We start from the raw sequence: 16,976 nt of genomic DNA, 5'->3' as shown, positions 1-16,976 counted from the left end.
GAATTTCTTCACTGAGGAACTACAAATAAACCTTGGTTGCTTTGTGAAACCTAACATTATAATTTAGGACTTCTGTTTTCTAGTGTGGTATAATCTCTGATGAGTTAAAAATAAACCCTGCTAACATAATGGTATGTCATGAAAACATTACCTGTGACATTGCAAGTGAATAATATAGACCTTGTTTTGCCATTAGTTCAGCATGTGTTCCTTTTTCCACCACCACCCCATCTTTTATGGTCACAATCAGATCTGCACTTCGAATAGTGGAAAGTCGGTGTGCTACTACAATTGTAGTCCGACCTTTGCTTGCCTAAGGAAATAAGCATAAAAAATAAGTATAAAATTAGTAGAAATAAGAAATTCTCCAATATTCCAGAAGATTACTTGTCATCTTTTAAATATCAAAGAATCTTATCTTTCATATAGAAATTTGGAAACATTAACAGGTTAGAAAGGCCAAAAGAAATTAAAGTAAAAAGAAAGTCAGAAAGTTAATAAGATTCCAAATTGGTAGATTTACAAAATGGTAGTATCTTAGAACTAGGAAGGAAACTAAAAACCATTTAATCTGAGCCACCTCAAAACTGTCTGGCTATTAATAATTAAAAATAACTAAGTAACGTAAATTCACTATTTCTCATTTTCTTCATATTTACAATGGGGATGTTACTTAACTAGTTGGGTACAGATATGTTTTTAACTTTTTTACAAGTATCATATATATATGGAAAAGTACACATCAGTGTACAGACCATTGCACTTTTACAAACTGAATACATTCAGATACACAGTACTCAGATTAAGAAACAGATCATTACTAGCACCCTGAAACCCTCTCAGGCTCTCTTCCAATCACTTTACTGCTCACCCACACCAATGGTAACCACTATCCTGACTTCTAACAACACATTCTTTTTTTTTTTTTGGTATTTTATGTAAATGGAATCATGTACTATATACCCTTCTATGTCTGGGCATTTTTGTTTAACATTATGTTTTTGAGATTCATCTATTTTATTGTATATAATTGTTGATCATTCATTCTTATTAGTGAATAATATTCTATTGTGTGAATATACCACAATTTATTTATGCATTCTGCTCTTTTTTGCCAAACAGATTTTTAAAGTGGTTGTCCTGATTTATAAACCTCCAAAAGTGCAGGAGAATTTTGGTTACTCTATATCCTCAATGACACTTGATCTTGGTACTTTGTTTGTTTGGTAGGTAAGTACTATCATATTGTGCCTTTTACTTGCATTTACCTAAAGACTGATAACACTGAACAACTTTTCATATTGTTAGTGACAATCTGGATTTTCTCTCTAGGGAACTATAGGTTTTCACTCATTTTTCTATTGGAACTGTCTTTTTCTTACCAACTTTCAGGAGTTGTTTATACATTCTATATATGAGGGCTTTGTTATATACTATATTTTACAATTATTTTTTTCCTTCTAACCAGTGTCTTTTGATAAACATAATTTAAAAATTTTAATGGAGTCCAACTAATCAACTTTTCTCTTACAATTTGTGGTTTTTGTGTCCTGTTTAAGAAATCTTTACCTATACCAATGCCGTGTGGATGTTTTTATATCTTTTGTCTTACAATCTTTATCATTTCACTTTTTATATATTTGGTCTATAATTCATTGGAAATTGATTTTTGTGTGATGTCAAGGAGGAGTCAGTGCATATAGTATTAGCCCCTTATCCAAGGTTTTGCTTTCTGTGGTTTCAGTCACCCCCAGTCAACTATGCTTTGAAAATATTAAATGGAAAATTCAAGAAAAAACAATGCAAAAGACATTTTGAGAGACTGTATTTATATAACTTTTATTATAGTATATTGTTATAATTGTTCTTTTTTATTATTAGTTTTTGTTGTTAATCTCTTATTGTGCCTAATTTATAAATTAAACTTTATCATAGGTATGTATGTATAGGAAAAAACAGTATATATATAGTGTTTGGTATTATCCACAGTTTCAGGCATCCATTGGGGGCCTTGGAAAATATTCCCTGCAGATAAGTGGATGACTGTATGCTTAACCAATTGTCCTAGCATCATTTTTTGAAAAGAACATCTATTCTCCATTGCACTGCAGTGCTGTCTTTGTCATTAAATCAGGTGGCCATTATTTTGTGTCTATTTTTGTATTCTGTATACTGTTCTACTCAGTTTGTCTATTATTGCACCAATAGTACATTGTCTTAACTACCATAGGTTTAAAATAGGCCTTGATATACATTAATCTAAATCGTTAAGCTTTATTGCTCCTCTACAAGATAGTCTTGACTATGTAGTTTTTGTAAATGCCTAGCGCCATAACCGATACTTTTGGCACACAATAGGCACACTAAAATTTTTCTGGGTATTTAAGAACTGATAGTTAATATTATTACTATTAACACTACAGTATTGGTATATTACTGACATTTACTTTTATTGTTCTTATTTTTATTCTTATCTATTACAGAGAAGGGAACTGGAGCTCAAAAGTTAAGAGGCTTGCTCAAAACTTCATTTAGTCATGGGAAGGACTGGTACTAGAATCCGGCATGGTATTCTCCATTCTCTGAAAAAGGTCTCTCTATTGCAGTAGGTATTCTTGATGAAGCAGAGTAGTATTTCTTTCAAACTCTTCTATTCCAAATCTATAACAGAAGGAAACTTCTCAAATCAATGGTGATTAAGATTAAATAATAATGTGGAAACATTTATGACAAAATCTTATATGGAAAATGCAGGAAAAATGTATGAATCTGTTATCACTATGTTAAAAATATATCCATAGAAAAAGGCACCTATATATAAATATATTAGAATATTAATAGTACCTATATTTAATTACTGGGCCTGTAGGTTATATTCTTCTTGCCTTAGTTTTCTCAATTTTATTTAATGTACATGTATTTTATTTTTGTTTAAAAACAAGAAAGCTAAAATACTTTGGAAAAGTATGTTCTATTTTTAATAGCTTTTGTTCCTATGAGTAATATATATATATATATATATATATATATATATATATATATATATATGCATACAAGCAACAAATAGATGCTATTATGAAAAACTGAAAATAGTTACACTTATGATTGAAGGTTTTTTATTATTATTTTTATAATACTTTATTTAAATAAAAAAAGGAGAAAACTATATTCTGATATATTTGGCTTATGTTAAATTGATTAAAGTATCATTCCAACTGGGACACTCTTGAGTGGGACAAAAAGAGTAAACTGGAACTTTGTCAGGACAACTGGGAGATATGGTCATGTAATTAGAACTTAAAACCTTCTGAATTCATGGTCCAGCGTCAGGAAAGTGAAAGAGGAATCATATATCACTCAGTTTACAAATGGCAATAGAGAGGCGGTTACCATTTAAATTGGGTGTTCTATCTGGACTTTAATTGTTAAAATTACTTAGGTAAATAGGACTGTGGATGGAGACACTATAACTCATCAAAACTAGGCTTCTACATTAGGCAGATATTATAATTAATTTTTGTTTCTGAAATATACTCATCTGTAAATGTCATACACATATAGTTATATCAGGAATATATACATACATATATACATATATATGTATATAATATACATATATATGTATATTATATACATATAATATATTATATACATATAATATATTATATAAAATATAATATATTATATACATATACCTAGCTGATAAGTGTCTGTACTTGTGTATATATGCATGCACATTAGGAATGAGGAATAATGCCTAAAGTTCAGAAGTGAGGCTAGGTCACTGTAGTAGAGTCAGTTTAAAATTCTTCTGAGTTGTGGTGGCAGTAAAGAGACCATTGATTGACTGGACCAGTTTCATGGGCATATGAACTGTGCAATCACTCAAAGCCCCATGCTTAGAAGGGTCCCGCTGTTGGCTTAATGCTCTGCTGCTATCTAATAATTTTTAATAAGTTTTGAACAAGAAGCCCACATTTTCATTTTCCACTGGGCTCCATAGACTATGTGACTGGCCCTGAACACTGGTAAAGGTAAAAAGGTTTCCATGCAGGTGTACCAAGGATGGATATTAGGAGAGTCCTCTAAACAGGTGAATAATGATAATTGGTTTAAAAAGGATAGTTTAACATCTATCCAAGGCAGGGTCCCTTCTTGTCATGACCTCAATAACATTCTAATTATCAGACTCAAATTATTATTCGAAGCATCTAAATTTATATTATATTTAACCTATATCTCTTGTCACATAGAGTAGGTAGAATAGTTATTTCTGCCCTCTCCAGCACTACCTGTGTTTCAGACCTCTTTTCTAGAAACATGAGATAATCAAATAATATGACTGGCACAAACATTTCCCTTGATTTTTTTTTTAGTTTGAAAGCAGATCATTACATTACATGAATAGCTAAGTAATTTTTGTAAACAACAAAGAAGATTAATGATATAGCAATGGATTCCACAAATTTCAATAAAAACTTATATTATAGTTTGCTCTGACATATATAATGATGAATGTAGCTCTTAATGTACTACATGCTAACCAAGCATGAATTGTAAACAATCTCAAATATAGACTATAGAGTATATCATGTTTATAAAAGAAAATCTAATTTTTAATAATTTCATCATTTATGTTCTCCGGAGTCACAATTCCTAGGTTTGAATCTTGTTTCTGTCAATTTCTAGATTTGCGATCTTATACTAGTTACCTAACCTCCCTGAGTCTAGTTTTCTCATTTGTTAAATGAGGAAAATTATGCTACCTATATTTTGAGGTTATTGTAAAGATTAATGTTCTTAGTACTATGCCTTGTACATGGAAAGTTTATAGTCAATAATAGCTTTTACATCATTAATTAAATATCTTCAAGCTGCATACCCTCAACTATTTACTGAGGGCGATTCGAAAGATAAGATTTAAGCCCTTGAGAGAGCTAATAAAGGAGGCAGAAAAATAATTATAACATAAAAATATTACAGGGGCACGGAAGTGATTAACTGTCTAGTTGAAAAGAAAAAGATTGCCAAAATCGATGATTTTGAGAAGAGTCTTAATGAATAGATAAAAGTTTGCCATGTGGGAAAAAGAGAGGGGGGACAATTATAATAGAGGCTATAGCAAGACCAGGAAGTTGGTTCCAAAAGAACATGGCATTATGGAGAATACTGAGGTTCGCATGTAGCAGAAATTGTGGAAAACGGAAGTTTTGGGGCTAGGAATAGAATATAGGTCTAGTTCATGTAAAGCAACGCTAAGGAGTATTTCTTCTGTAGGGAATAGAATTTACCAGAGGTTTCTGAACAGGGGAATAGTGTACATAAATAAAATTTGTTCTTTAAAAATTACCTATCATTGTTTATATATAGATATAGAATTTTTAAGGTCTTTTTTCAACACTTGGGTTCTATTTTTTTGTACAGGCTGATCTTATCACATTTTTGAGATTTAAGAGGCTGCAAAATAATCAAGGTAAAAATGATTGATGCTGTAATAAATAACTATAGACATAATAGTTTGAACTGTTTTTATTGCTTTTTTTCTCTTTTTACTCAAGACAACTGAATATGTATATAAATTTTAATTTCAGATGATGCATCACTAGTCAGTTTTGTTATCTTTAAAAAAGAAGGAAGGCCATAGAAATTGTCATCCATCAATAAGCCAAACGGTATTACAGGTTAATTATTAACTACTGATGAAAAAAACAATTCTTAATTTTGAGAATATCTTATATTTTAAAAAATATTAGAGTTCGAAAGGTTCCATAACTAACATTTCTCCATTGGGTTTTGCTTACATAGTCCCGTGAGCCGATGGGGAAAACATGCTTATTTCCCTCTGAGGGAAGCTGAAGTTCAGATAAGTTAAGCAAGTGATGCCAGTCTACATAGGAGGAAGGTAGGTGACAATGGTGAAACACAACTCAGGTCCTTTTAATACTCAAAGTCTACAAACCGTGCCGTATCTTTGTGAGATGTCTTCCTGTCAATGTGACTAAAGCCCTTTGCATTGACTGCTTCTAATACTTTACAAATTTTCTCTTCCTGTACCTTATACCAGCACTGAGGGTAGGCTTTTATGCAAGTGTACACTTTTGTAACAGTTTTATACATGAACAAAGTAGATCTATTTAAATCCCTTCTGTTGAAATGCAGATAATGGTGAGAATTACCGATCCTTAATAGTGATCTTAAAATACCGAGCATACATAAGAAAGAGCCATTTTTGATTCTATAACATATACTTCATTTAAATAATGTTTATAAACTAACCACTAATATTTTTATGTACGATTTCAAAATGAAAAAAATGAGTGATTTCTAAATTAAAAAAAAAAATTAAGAATATTGGAAAAGGTTAATACCAAAGCAGTGCCTCAAAAAATGAGGAGTCAATTGTGTAAAATAAAAGATTCCGCTTTCAACCAACATGGAATATGAAGGATAAGATTTCTCTTCCCACCCAAAACCAAGAAAATGACTGGAAAAATATATGGAAAAATGTTTTTCAAAACACTGAACATTATTAGGCAATGAAGCATGGTGACCCAGAGATACATGGAACACAAAAGGTGAGTACTCCATCACTACTAAATCATAAATGTGGCCTAAAACTGATGTACTAGCCATAGGAAACAAACAAACAAAAAAATCAGCACTAATTGTTTCAGACTTAAAACATAGAAGGGATTTTGGAAGCAAGGTCTCCTAGAAAATTGATCAAAGAAATTTGAGGTAATGCTTTGTCTTTTAGTAAGAATTACTGTAACGATAAGAGAAGTAATGCAATCTACTCCACTGTCTTTTTCAGATGCTTCAAAGTAAGTGTGGTAGGTTTTCAATATGGCTTTGTTGCTATTATTTCTTCTAGAAAGTACCATTTCCTAGCATCTCCTCTCCTCCTTCACAGTTTATACAAAACTAAAAGCCAAACAATTAGGTATTTGACCAAAGAAATGTCAACAGGAAGACAGGTCTCCACTTGACACTTTGCTGGCATTTTTCAGATTACTTCACAATTCCATGCACAACCATAAATCACCAGGTAATTAGCTTGGACTTTGAAATAGAGGGTGCTTTAAAACATTGCTAGGCAGAATTGCTAGGGCAGAGATAAGGGCCTAAAGAGACCAGCTAACTTCTCATCAGTGGTGGTAATGGGCCTTGAATAAAGGTGGGTAACAGGAAAAGAAAGAACTATGCAAAGCTGTGAGCATTTGAGAGGGCCTGCATTTGACTGCTGGGTCAATTAACACGGATAATATACTTTCTGGAGAAGCCTGTAAACTCAGAGTTTTAGTATCCCACAGCAAGTGTGGGGTGGGAAACCTATGAGAACACAAGTTCCCACTGACTGACAGTTACAAGTTTGCCTCAGGAAGACTGGGGCCCATTGATGATATATGCTTGATGATGCAGTCCTATGGTCTTCAAACTCTTTCTTTTTAAGCTGAAAAATCCTTTCATCAAATGAAAGTGCATGTGGAAACTTGATATATTTAAATAAACCATACAGATTAATGGGTAGCTGTTCTTTTAAATTGAGAGTGGGGGAATCCTACCTGCTCATCCACCCCACCACCTCGCCTTTTTTCCACTCCTCAAGAGGCTCCTTGAAAATCCTAGTTCCCAAGTGCTCCAAGAATACAGTCTGAAAAACCTCTCACTACTCATGAATTTCCACCTCCTTTAGCTGCGAAATTTTAGCTGACCATCTGCTATAAGGTCTCTATGGTAGTTACATGGAAAATACAGGCTTTCTGGTATCTTAACTACTCAGTAAGATGTTGAAAGCCAGGTGGCTTGGCATTCTTCTGAGCCAACACTGGTTCCATAGCCGAACAATGTGAAATTACTGTCAGGTCTCTCCACCTGTCCAAGAATGCTATCTCTTTTGTAAAATGGGATGACAAATAGCAAAATATCAGGCACTTAGAAGCCTGATATTTCGCTCCTCAACCCCTTTTTTCATTTTGCAGGAATCTACTCATGTGAATATATATGCTTAGGATAAGAGCCTTTATAAAGGGAAACACATTTAATATCTAACTCTTTGCTGAGATGAGGCCATGTGTACTACCTAATTAGTAACGAGGAATAATACTCTATAGTACAATGGTTTCTTTCTATAGCCTGAAATCTCTTCATTCTCACTTGTAAATAAGTTATCAAGTTAGTAATTGGAAACAATAAAATTATTTAGTCATTTAATATTTTTGTCCTTTATTTAACTTTATTAATAAGCTAATATTTGTGGATAAAGTTACAAAAAGTAAATGATGAAGTGGTAGGTAAGAAGACAAAAATGTTACAGTATTAGCTCATCCTTCTTCTAAGAGGCAATAATATTTTACCTACACCAGAATGCCGACCAATAAATAATACATTACAGATGTCTTATTTAGTAGCAATTAGAAAAAAATCAATATCTTATATAGGAATTTTCCTTATTTGTGGGGGAGGAAAAACAAGAATAATTCAAATTTACAGAAATCACTAAGATACTTATCCATATCATAGAAAAATATTTTACTATATTTTAAGGCTTTTTATTATATTTTTAAGACTTTGAAATGTCCTGCTAAGTAAAATGATGTAAATTCATTTGCAAAAGAAAAATATAGTATCTATACATATACATAATGGGATTAAAATAAGCAGCTTAAGAGGATAAAAATGAGTCTATTATAAGCCTACATGAGAGCCTCAATTTGGGGTATGGTTTGACTTTCTTTCCCAAGAGGGCAGTATGGTTTTGGAAAGAGGTTATTTTTTTTTTTTTTAAATTCTGTTAAATATGTATAACATAAAATTGACCATTCTAACCATTTTTAAGGGTATGGTACTCCAGGATCTGAGAGGCTAATTCTTTCCATATCACTATTCTTTTATACTCAGGCTTAGATTGTTATTCTTTTCGTGTGTGTGTGGTAAAATACACATAAAATTTTAACAAATTTCTAAGTGTACAATTAAGTGGCATTAAGTACATTCACATTGTTGTACATTCATCACCACTACCATCTTCAGAACTCTTTCTTCATCCCATACTGAAATTCTGTGCCCTTTAAACCATAACTCTCAATTCTCCTTTTCTCTCAGCCCCAGGTAACCTCTGTTTTACTTTCTGTCTATGAATTTGACTATTCTAGGTGTCTCAGATAAGTGTGAACGTACAATATTTGTCTTTTTGCATCTGCCTTGTTATTTCAGTCAGTATAATGTCCTCAAGTTTCATTCATGTTGTAGCATGAGTCAGAATTTCCTTCCTTTTGAAGACCAAGTACTACTCTATTGTATATATATATATATATACAGAATTTTGTTTATCCACTCACCCGTTGGTGGACATTTGGGTTGTTTCTACCTTTTGGTTATTGTGAATGATGCTACTGTGAACACTGATGTACAGATATTTGCTTGAGTCCCTGCTTTCAGTTTTGGGGGTAGATATCCAGAAATGAAATTGCTGGATCATGTAGTAATTCTATGTTTAATAAGAAGCTAGTTTTGAAGAGTGATGTAGATTCAGACTTAGCTTCAGTCCCTAGCAGATGTACAGTCTCGATGCAGTATACCATGATGGTTACTTGAATGAATTAGAGGGTTGACAGTCTGGTCCAGGTTCTGGCCCAACTGTTACTCAGCTTCCCTGCACTTCAGTGTGCATGTCGGCAAAGTAGGAGAATAAATGTTCTTATCGCATTGGGTGGGTGGGTTCTTGTAAAGATCAGCTATTATTATCCATTTATTACTTTATTACAACTAAAATAACAATTTATAAATGGTTTCAGGGGGCCTATGAATTTGTGTACAGTGTGTTTATAGATTTTCCTGAAGAGTTACAGTGGTTTATTTTTCTCTTTCTTGGTCAGATTCTCAGGGGGCCCTGACCTATTGAAGGGGAAGAAGCACTACCCTAAAAGAAATTAGTGGCCTATAATTTAACACCAAGCCTTACACATGTGAGTTTGGTTAAGCAGGTTTATAAAATGTCCCATGATCCTTGGGGAATGAGGTAGTTATTCTCTATGTTATCTTTGTTTTCTTGGCTAAATTCCAGCCAAGGAAATCCCCTTGCAAAAATCCCCTTTCTGTTCCCAATTATTACAGTGTTGCTACAAAAAAGAAAAAGAGAAAAAGAAAAAAGAAAAAAAGTTCCAGAGAGCAAGATATTTAACTGACGTAGATATACCAAAACATGTGTGAGTGTGTACGTGCAATAATTAACCTAACTTCAATTTTGGAGAACCATTTTTTAGGGCTTAATAAAGTAACCTACGGCTTACTGTAATATACCAATTTTCTTATTGTTCAGTTTTCCAAGTAGTGTAAATATAATGTAAGGGGCCTCGGAAGAAGAGCAACAGAATGCATCATACTGGTAAAGAACGGTGCTGATAAAGAAAAGCCCGTGAGGGTTGCAACAAAAGCAGTTCTATCTCTTCAAAGAATAAAACTGTGATAGAAACACTTCCCTCATAATTAGCAAAGGGCCTTTTTAAAGGTTCCCCATTGATGTGGTGTAGCTGAACCTTCCTTAATAATAATTATTCCTTAGATTTGCATACCACCTTTAACATTTCAAAGAGCTTTCACAGGCTTTATTCCAAAATGCGAGTGGGCTTCCTCTGCTTCCCCAGCGACCTGCAGATGTTCACTGCCATGCCTCCTCCTAGCAGGACAGCCTGGAAGCCTGCTACATTGGCCTGCCACATTCACACCACAGCACAGTGCACCCCATTGCCTGTGGCATAAATCTTTATCCACTGACTCTAGAATCTCCTCTTTAATGACATTAATGAAGCAAAACTAGTTTTTAGCAAGCTTAAATTAAGAAATCCAGAAAAGAGCACTTCAGGCCTTGGAACTGTTCTGTATCACACTCATTCAAAATCCATTCAAAAAATATTTATTGGCTATTAAGGGCCAGGTATTATTCTAGTGCTGGGGACACTGCAGTTAATCACTCAAAGCCTTTGCCACCAGAGAGCTGACATTCCAGTGGAGAAAGAGAGACAACAAAATAAAAAAATACACACATAGTAAGCTAGCTGATGAAAAATGTTATGGCATGTTTCAAGAGCAGCCAATGTGGGGGAGAGTGGTGGGATTTGAGATTCCAGAAAAAGTTTGGCACCTAACTCCAGAGATCCTTGTAGCTTTCTGTAAGGAAGTTGGCTTTTATTTAGAGTGAAGAGTGAGATAAGGAGCCACCGGAAGATCTAAGCAGAAGCATGAGATGATCGAATTTACATTTTAACAGTATCCCCCTGATGCTGTGTTGAGATCAGACTGAATGAAGAGGGCATGGACTGAAGCAGGGAGTTGGTTACTGCAATAATCCAAGTGAGGACAAGAGTCATAGTGCCTGCATGTCCCTTTTTAATCAAAACCCGCCCCCTGCCCCAGGAAACTACTGATTTGATTATTAAAAAATAACTATAGATTAGTTTCACTGGTTCTAGAACTTCATATAAAAAGACAAGGGGGTAATGGAGAGACGAGGTTGTGAGGAATATGTGAAGGCTGGGCATGGAGAGAGGTGGATGCACCAGTAAGAAGGAATACATTTTACTATTCCTTCTTTGATTGGTTAGTGGCTTATGTGATATTTTGAACTGTAAAAATCTGCTAACTGTTGTGAGTTAGGCTGTGTCATGCAGTCTAAGATTTATTTGACAGATGAGCAGAAATGAGACTTGCTGGATGCCCTACCTACTTAGGTAGGGATCTCTCTGAAGGCTTGATTTCACAAGCTACGTGGTGGGTGTACAGGACTCATGGAACTGGGTTTTCATTACCTTGTCTATATTTTAACTCTCTTCTTTGCCGTGAGTTGAGTTGTTTCTCAATAAACTGAGGCATATATAATTAATCGAATTTACTGTGCTACTTATCACTCCATTTGTTACCATTTATTCTCCCCCCACAAAAGACCAGTAAACACTACTTAAAGCACTTTCACACCTATACATTTCTATAATATTTAATCCCTTACTTTATAAACTGAAAAACAATAACAGTAAATAAATTTTTTTAAAAAACCTTAAATTTCCCCATAATTCTGCTACACAACTGTTACTATTTTTGCATATGTTGCTTTCATTTTTGTTCACGTGTATACCTATTTTATATAATTAGAATCATAATTTACATTTTTTTGCATTCATGTCTTTTCATTTGATATTGATTTCATTTTAACCAGTAGAAAAAAAACCTTTACATATTAGTTTATCATATCGCCAAGCAACCGTTTATTTTAAAAGTCTGAACGAGTTTTCATAGCTTGAAATGATTAAAATATTGCATGACAAGACAATGGGAACAATATTTAACCTTTAAACAACTCCGGAACCTATTATGATATCTTTCCAAAAATCATATACACGTATATCAATTACAGCTCAATAAAACTGGAAAAAATCTTATATAACTTAAGAGATAGTTATGTTAAGTGTAATCATTTTTAGCACATTCAAATCCTGAGTAACTAAACATCACTATTTTAAAACACAATTTGAGGGCATTCTATAGGTAGAGCCTTGCCCTAGACATTAAGTATAAAAAAGTGACTAAAGCATCAGCCACGCTCTTGAGGGTGTCATTGTTTCTTCTCCACCCAAATGAAGCAAATTAGCAAAGTGTCCATGAAAAACATAGATTTTTCATATCACTTGTTTATTTTACAAAAATAAGAAATATCATGTGTAACATGTGACACATGAGTTGGAAACAAGGGTGAAGTACTTACACAATCTGGTTTACACTAACTAATGAGCAGTGGGCACTCAGCTGCCAGTATCCATTTCTGGTTCCACAAAGCCAGTATTTAAAAAGAAAAGTGTGTATTTCTTAGAAAAACAATAGTACATTTTTAAACAAACTCAAAGTAAAATATGCCATTAAGCCTTCTGAAGGCTCTGGAGGCCATGATTAAAAATAAGCTTTGGCCACTGAAAATAGTATTTGATGGTTTTATACCACTGCTGTCAACCACTCTTCTAGATGCAGTGCAATTTGGTAAAGGGTCATGACTGCACCGTGGCCATGAAACATGTGCAGCTGCCTGCAGTGAGCAGGAGGTCAGTGTGACGTCTGAGGGCCCAGGACCTTTGGGGGAGGATGGTTCAAGTTCAGGTCAAACCACACTACATGCTTCTCTTACTTGAGGTGAAATTAAGTTAAAATGAATACTCTGCAGTTGCTCTAAAGTAGAAAAGTATTCAGAGATGAGAATCCCACAGGTGCTTATGGAAAAGGCAAAGGTGGATGTAGCTAGAGTCACAACGGTGGTGGTGGTGTGGGGTTACTATGGGGAGATGAAAATTGCAGACCCACTGGAACGATGTTTATATGGGATGATTGCTTAGATATCATCCATACTTTTAGCACCAATGATAGCATCTTCTTCTCTTCACGAAATCCCTTCCTATAACTATCACATGCACCCATATATTAAGGAGGGCTTTAAACTTAATAAATAATTGACTATAGAGCTATACTTTCTTGTATTTAAAAACAATGCTGAACCAGGAATATGAAAATAAGAAATGTGCCTGCTTACTTACCTTCTCCAGTGCAGCTTGGACAACTGATTCACTTTCTGTGTCTAAAGCAGATGTAGCCTCATCTAAGATCAGAATCTTTGGGTTACGAACTAAAGCTCGAGCAATCGCGATTCTCTGTTTCTGTCCTCCACTCATTTGAGCTCCTTTTTCCCCTACCAAGGTATTACATTTCTAATGAAAAATAGGAAAGAGCACAGAAACAGAAGGTGGCATGATCAAATGATTAGAAAAGAAAATGACAAATAATCACTTATGTTTTAATACCAGCTTAATAACTACCTCAGTCTGGCTGATTTTGACCTTTGATTTGTTCTTTGTAAAAATAAACAACTATTTTAAAAAAAGAATCTAGTGAAGAGAGGACCTAAAAAAAATTTGGCTAGGGCTAAAAAAATGAGAACATATGTTAATCAAGAATTTTTAGAAAGATTAATAATAATTTGAACCAATTTTCAAAGTTTTTAAAATATTTTTAGAATATACCGATATCTTTAAAAGAAAACTGTAATACAAACATATATTAACTACTATTCCTGGATATTCTGAAAAATAGTATGAAAATATTACTGCAAAAACAAACTTCCCTCAAAACTTTTTTCAATTTTGAGAGACTTTTTAGGTCTTCTTTTACTATTATTTTTTTTTTTTTTGCATAGCATCTTTAACAATGTAGATATTTTTATATAGCTTAGGTTGGAGGTAACTTCTAGAACTAATGAAGGATGGTTAGTAATATTCTTTTGGATTAAGTCCCTGATCCAAAGTTCATTTCTTCAAGGACGTAAATTTAAATATTCTTTCAAAACCTTTAATTTCTAGAGTGTAACCTTCAAATTTATAAATCTTATTGAGGAATAATTTAATAATAATGCATCTATAAACATTATACACCCATAAACATTATGTACTCAATAAAATGCACCTATTTTAAGGATACAGTTCTATGAGTTTTGACAAATGTGTATACCTATACCATCACGACCCCAACAAAGATATAAAACATTTCCATCAATCTATAAAGTTTCCTCATGACCTTTTCTAGTCAACCCACATCCTGCCTAAGGATGACACTGATTTGATTTTAATCACTAGAAATTAATTTAATTAGTTCTAGAACTTCATATGAATGGAATTATACAGTGTATAATTTTTAAAAGACTTTTTAGAAGACAGTTTTAGGCTCAAAGCAAAATTGAGAGGAAGGTAAAGAGATTTCCCATATATCCCCTAGCCCACACAGGCATAGATGCTCTCATTTTCAATATCCCCCACCAGAGCTGTACATTTGTTACAACTGATGAATCTACATTGACACATCATAATCACCCAAAGTCCACAGCTTACATTAGAATTCACTCTGGGTGTTGTATATTCTATGATTTTGGACAAATGTATAATTACTTGTATCCATCATTAGAGTATCATACAGAGTACTTTCACTGACCTAAAAAATTCTCTGTGCTCTACCTATTCATCCCTCCCATTTCCCCAACCTCTGGCAACCACTAATCTTTACTCTCTCCATAGTTTTGCCTTTTTCAGAATGTCATATAGTTCATACAGTATCTAGTCTTTTCAAACTGGCTTCTTTCACTTAGTAATATACATTTAAGATTTCTTCACATCTTTTCATAGCTTGAAAGCTCATTTCTTTTTAGTGCTGAGTAATATTCTATTGGGTGGAGGTACCACAGTTTATCCATTAACTTACTGAAGGACATCGTGGTTGCTTCCAAGCTTTGGCAATTATGAATAAAGCTGCTGTGAACATCTGTGTGCAAGTTTTGTGTACATATATGGTTTTAATTCCTTTGAGTAAACACTAAGGAGCACTATAGCTGGATAACACGGTAAGAATATATTTAGTTTTGTTAAGAAACTACCAAACCATCTCTAAAATGGCTATACCATTTTGCATTCCCACCAGCAATATCCTTGCATCATTAGTTGGATACATGCGCGCGTGCACCTACACACACACACATCTAGTACCATTTGTTGAATAAGAGTTCCTGCTGCTTCACATCTTTGCCAGCATGTGGTGTTGGTGTTGCTAGTGTTCTGGATATTGGCCATTCTAAATTGAGTGTAGTGGTATCTCATTGTTTTAATTTGCATTTCCCTAATGACAAATGATGTGAAGCATCTTTTCATACGCTTATTGTCATCTGTATATCTTCTAAGTTGTCAAATTTACAGGCATAGCTTTGTCAGTAGTACTCCTTTTAATGTCTTTGGGGTCAATAGTGATGTACCTTTTTTCTGTCCTGGTATTGGTAGTTTCTCTTCTTTTTTGATGTTTCTTCATCATCCTTGTTATAGTTTTACTGATTTTATTGATCTTTTCAAGGAACTAGATTTTGGTTTCAGTGATTGCTTCTAATGGTTTTCCATTTTTGATTTTACTGGTTGTACTCTAATCTTTATTATTTCCTTCCTTATGCTTGTTTGGGGTTTAATTTACTCTTTTCACTCTAGGTTCTCATCTTAGTTTACAGGTTTTAGGCCTTTTTTTCTAAAATAAGCTTTTAATGCTGTAAGTTTCTCTTAAGGCAGTGCTTTAATTGTATCCCACAACTCTTGATACACTGCATTTTCAGTTTTATTTCATTCAAATAGTTTTTAATTTTCCTTGAAACTTCTTTGAGCCATAGAATATTTAGAAGTGGGTTATGTAATTTTCCAGTATTTGTGGATTTTCCAGATATATTTCTGTTATTGATTTCTATGATTTAATTCTATTATGGTCTGAGAACATACTTTATATGTTTCCTTTGAAATTGCAAAGGTTTTAATTTTTATTATTAATGGCCCGAAGTATTGTTTATCTCAGTGAACATTCCATGTGCACTTGGGAAGAATTTATTCTGCTGTTTTGGGGTAGAGTATTCTATAAATGTCAGTTAGATCTAGTTGATTGATAATATTGTTTTGGTCATCTATATCTTTGCTCATTTTCTGCCTATTTGTTTCACAGAATACTGAAGAGTTCAACGAAAACCGTGGATTTGTTTATTCCTCTTTTCAAATTTTTGCCACATGCATTTTGAAGCTTTTCTGAAATTCATAAACATTTAGATTGTGTTTTCTTGCCTGTAGATCATAGTTTCCTATTTCTTTGCATGTCTAGTTATTGTAGAATATATACTGAATTCTGTGTGTGATATGTTGGAGAGATTCTGAATTTGAAACAATGAATTTTGAAAAAATGTTGATTTTTGTTCTAGTAAGCAATTCAAATACTGACTTATCATCCTGAAATTGTGTAATCTTGGTTTTATGCTTTGCTGGGGTGAATCTGAAGAAAGTCTTGAAACTTGGCAGGACCCAATCTCCAGGTTCTGTTTTCTTTGAGGATCCTGTCCTGGCTTGGTTTTAGGATTTGTTAGGGCAGGTCTAGAG

At 33.6% G+C, this 16,976-nt stretch overlaps 1 protein-coding gene across 1 annotated transcript in view; it reads right to left on the bottom strand.

Annotated features, from left to right (window-relative positions):
* ABCB5 (ATP binding cassette subfamily B member 5) overlaps positions 1–16,976 on the bottom strand; it is an 83,820-nt gene that overhangs the window by 41,462 nt on the left and 25,382 nt on the right. The window contains exons 13-14 of the mRNA XM_039862502.1: positions 13,575–13,745; positions 152–313 (exon numbers count right to left, since the gene is read on the bottom strand). Coding sequence (XP_039718436.1) covers positions 152–313; positions 13,575–13,745 — 333 coding nt within the window. The remainder of the gene's footprint in view (positions 1–151; positions 314–13,574; positions 13,746–16,976) is intronic.

This window comes from Pteropus medius, unplaced genomic scaffold, assembly GCF_902729225.1.
Source record: "Pteropus medius unplaced genomic scaffold, Ma_sr-lr_union100, whole genome shotgun sequence".
Classification (NCBI taxonomy): domain Eukaryota; kingdom Metazoa; phylum Chordata; class Mammalia; order Chiroptera; family Pteropodidae; genus Pteropus; species Pteropus medius.
This window is presented reverse-complemented; position numbering and strand designations above follow the sequence as displayed.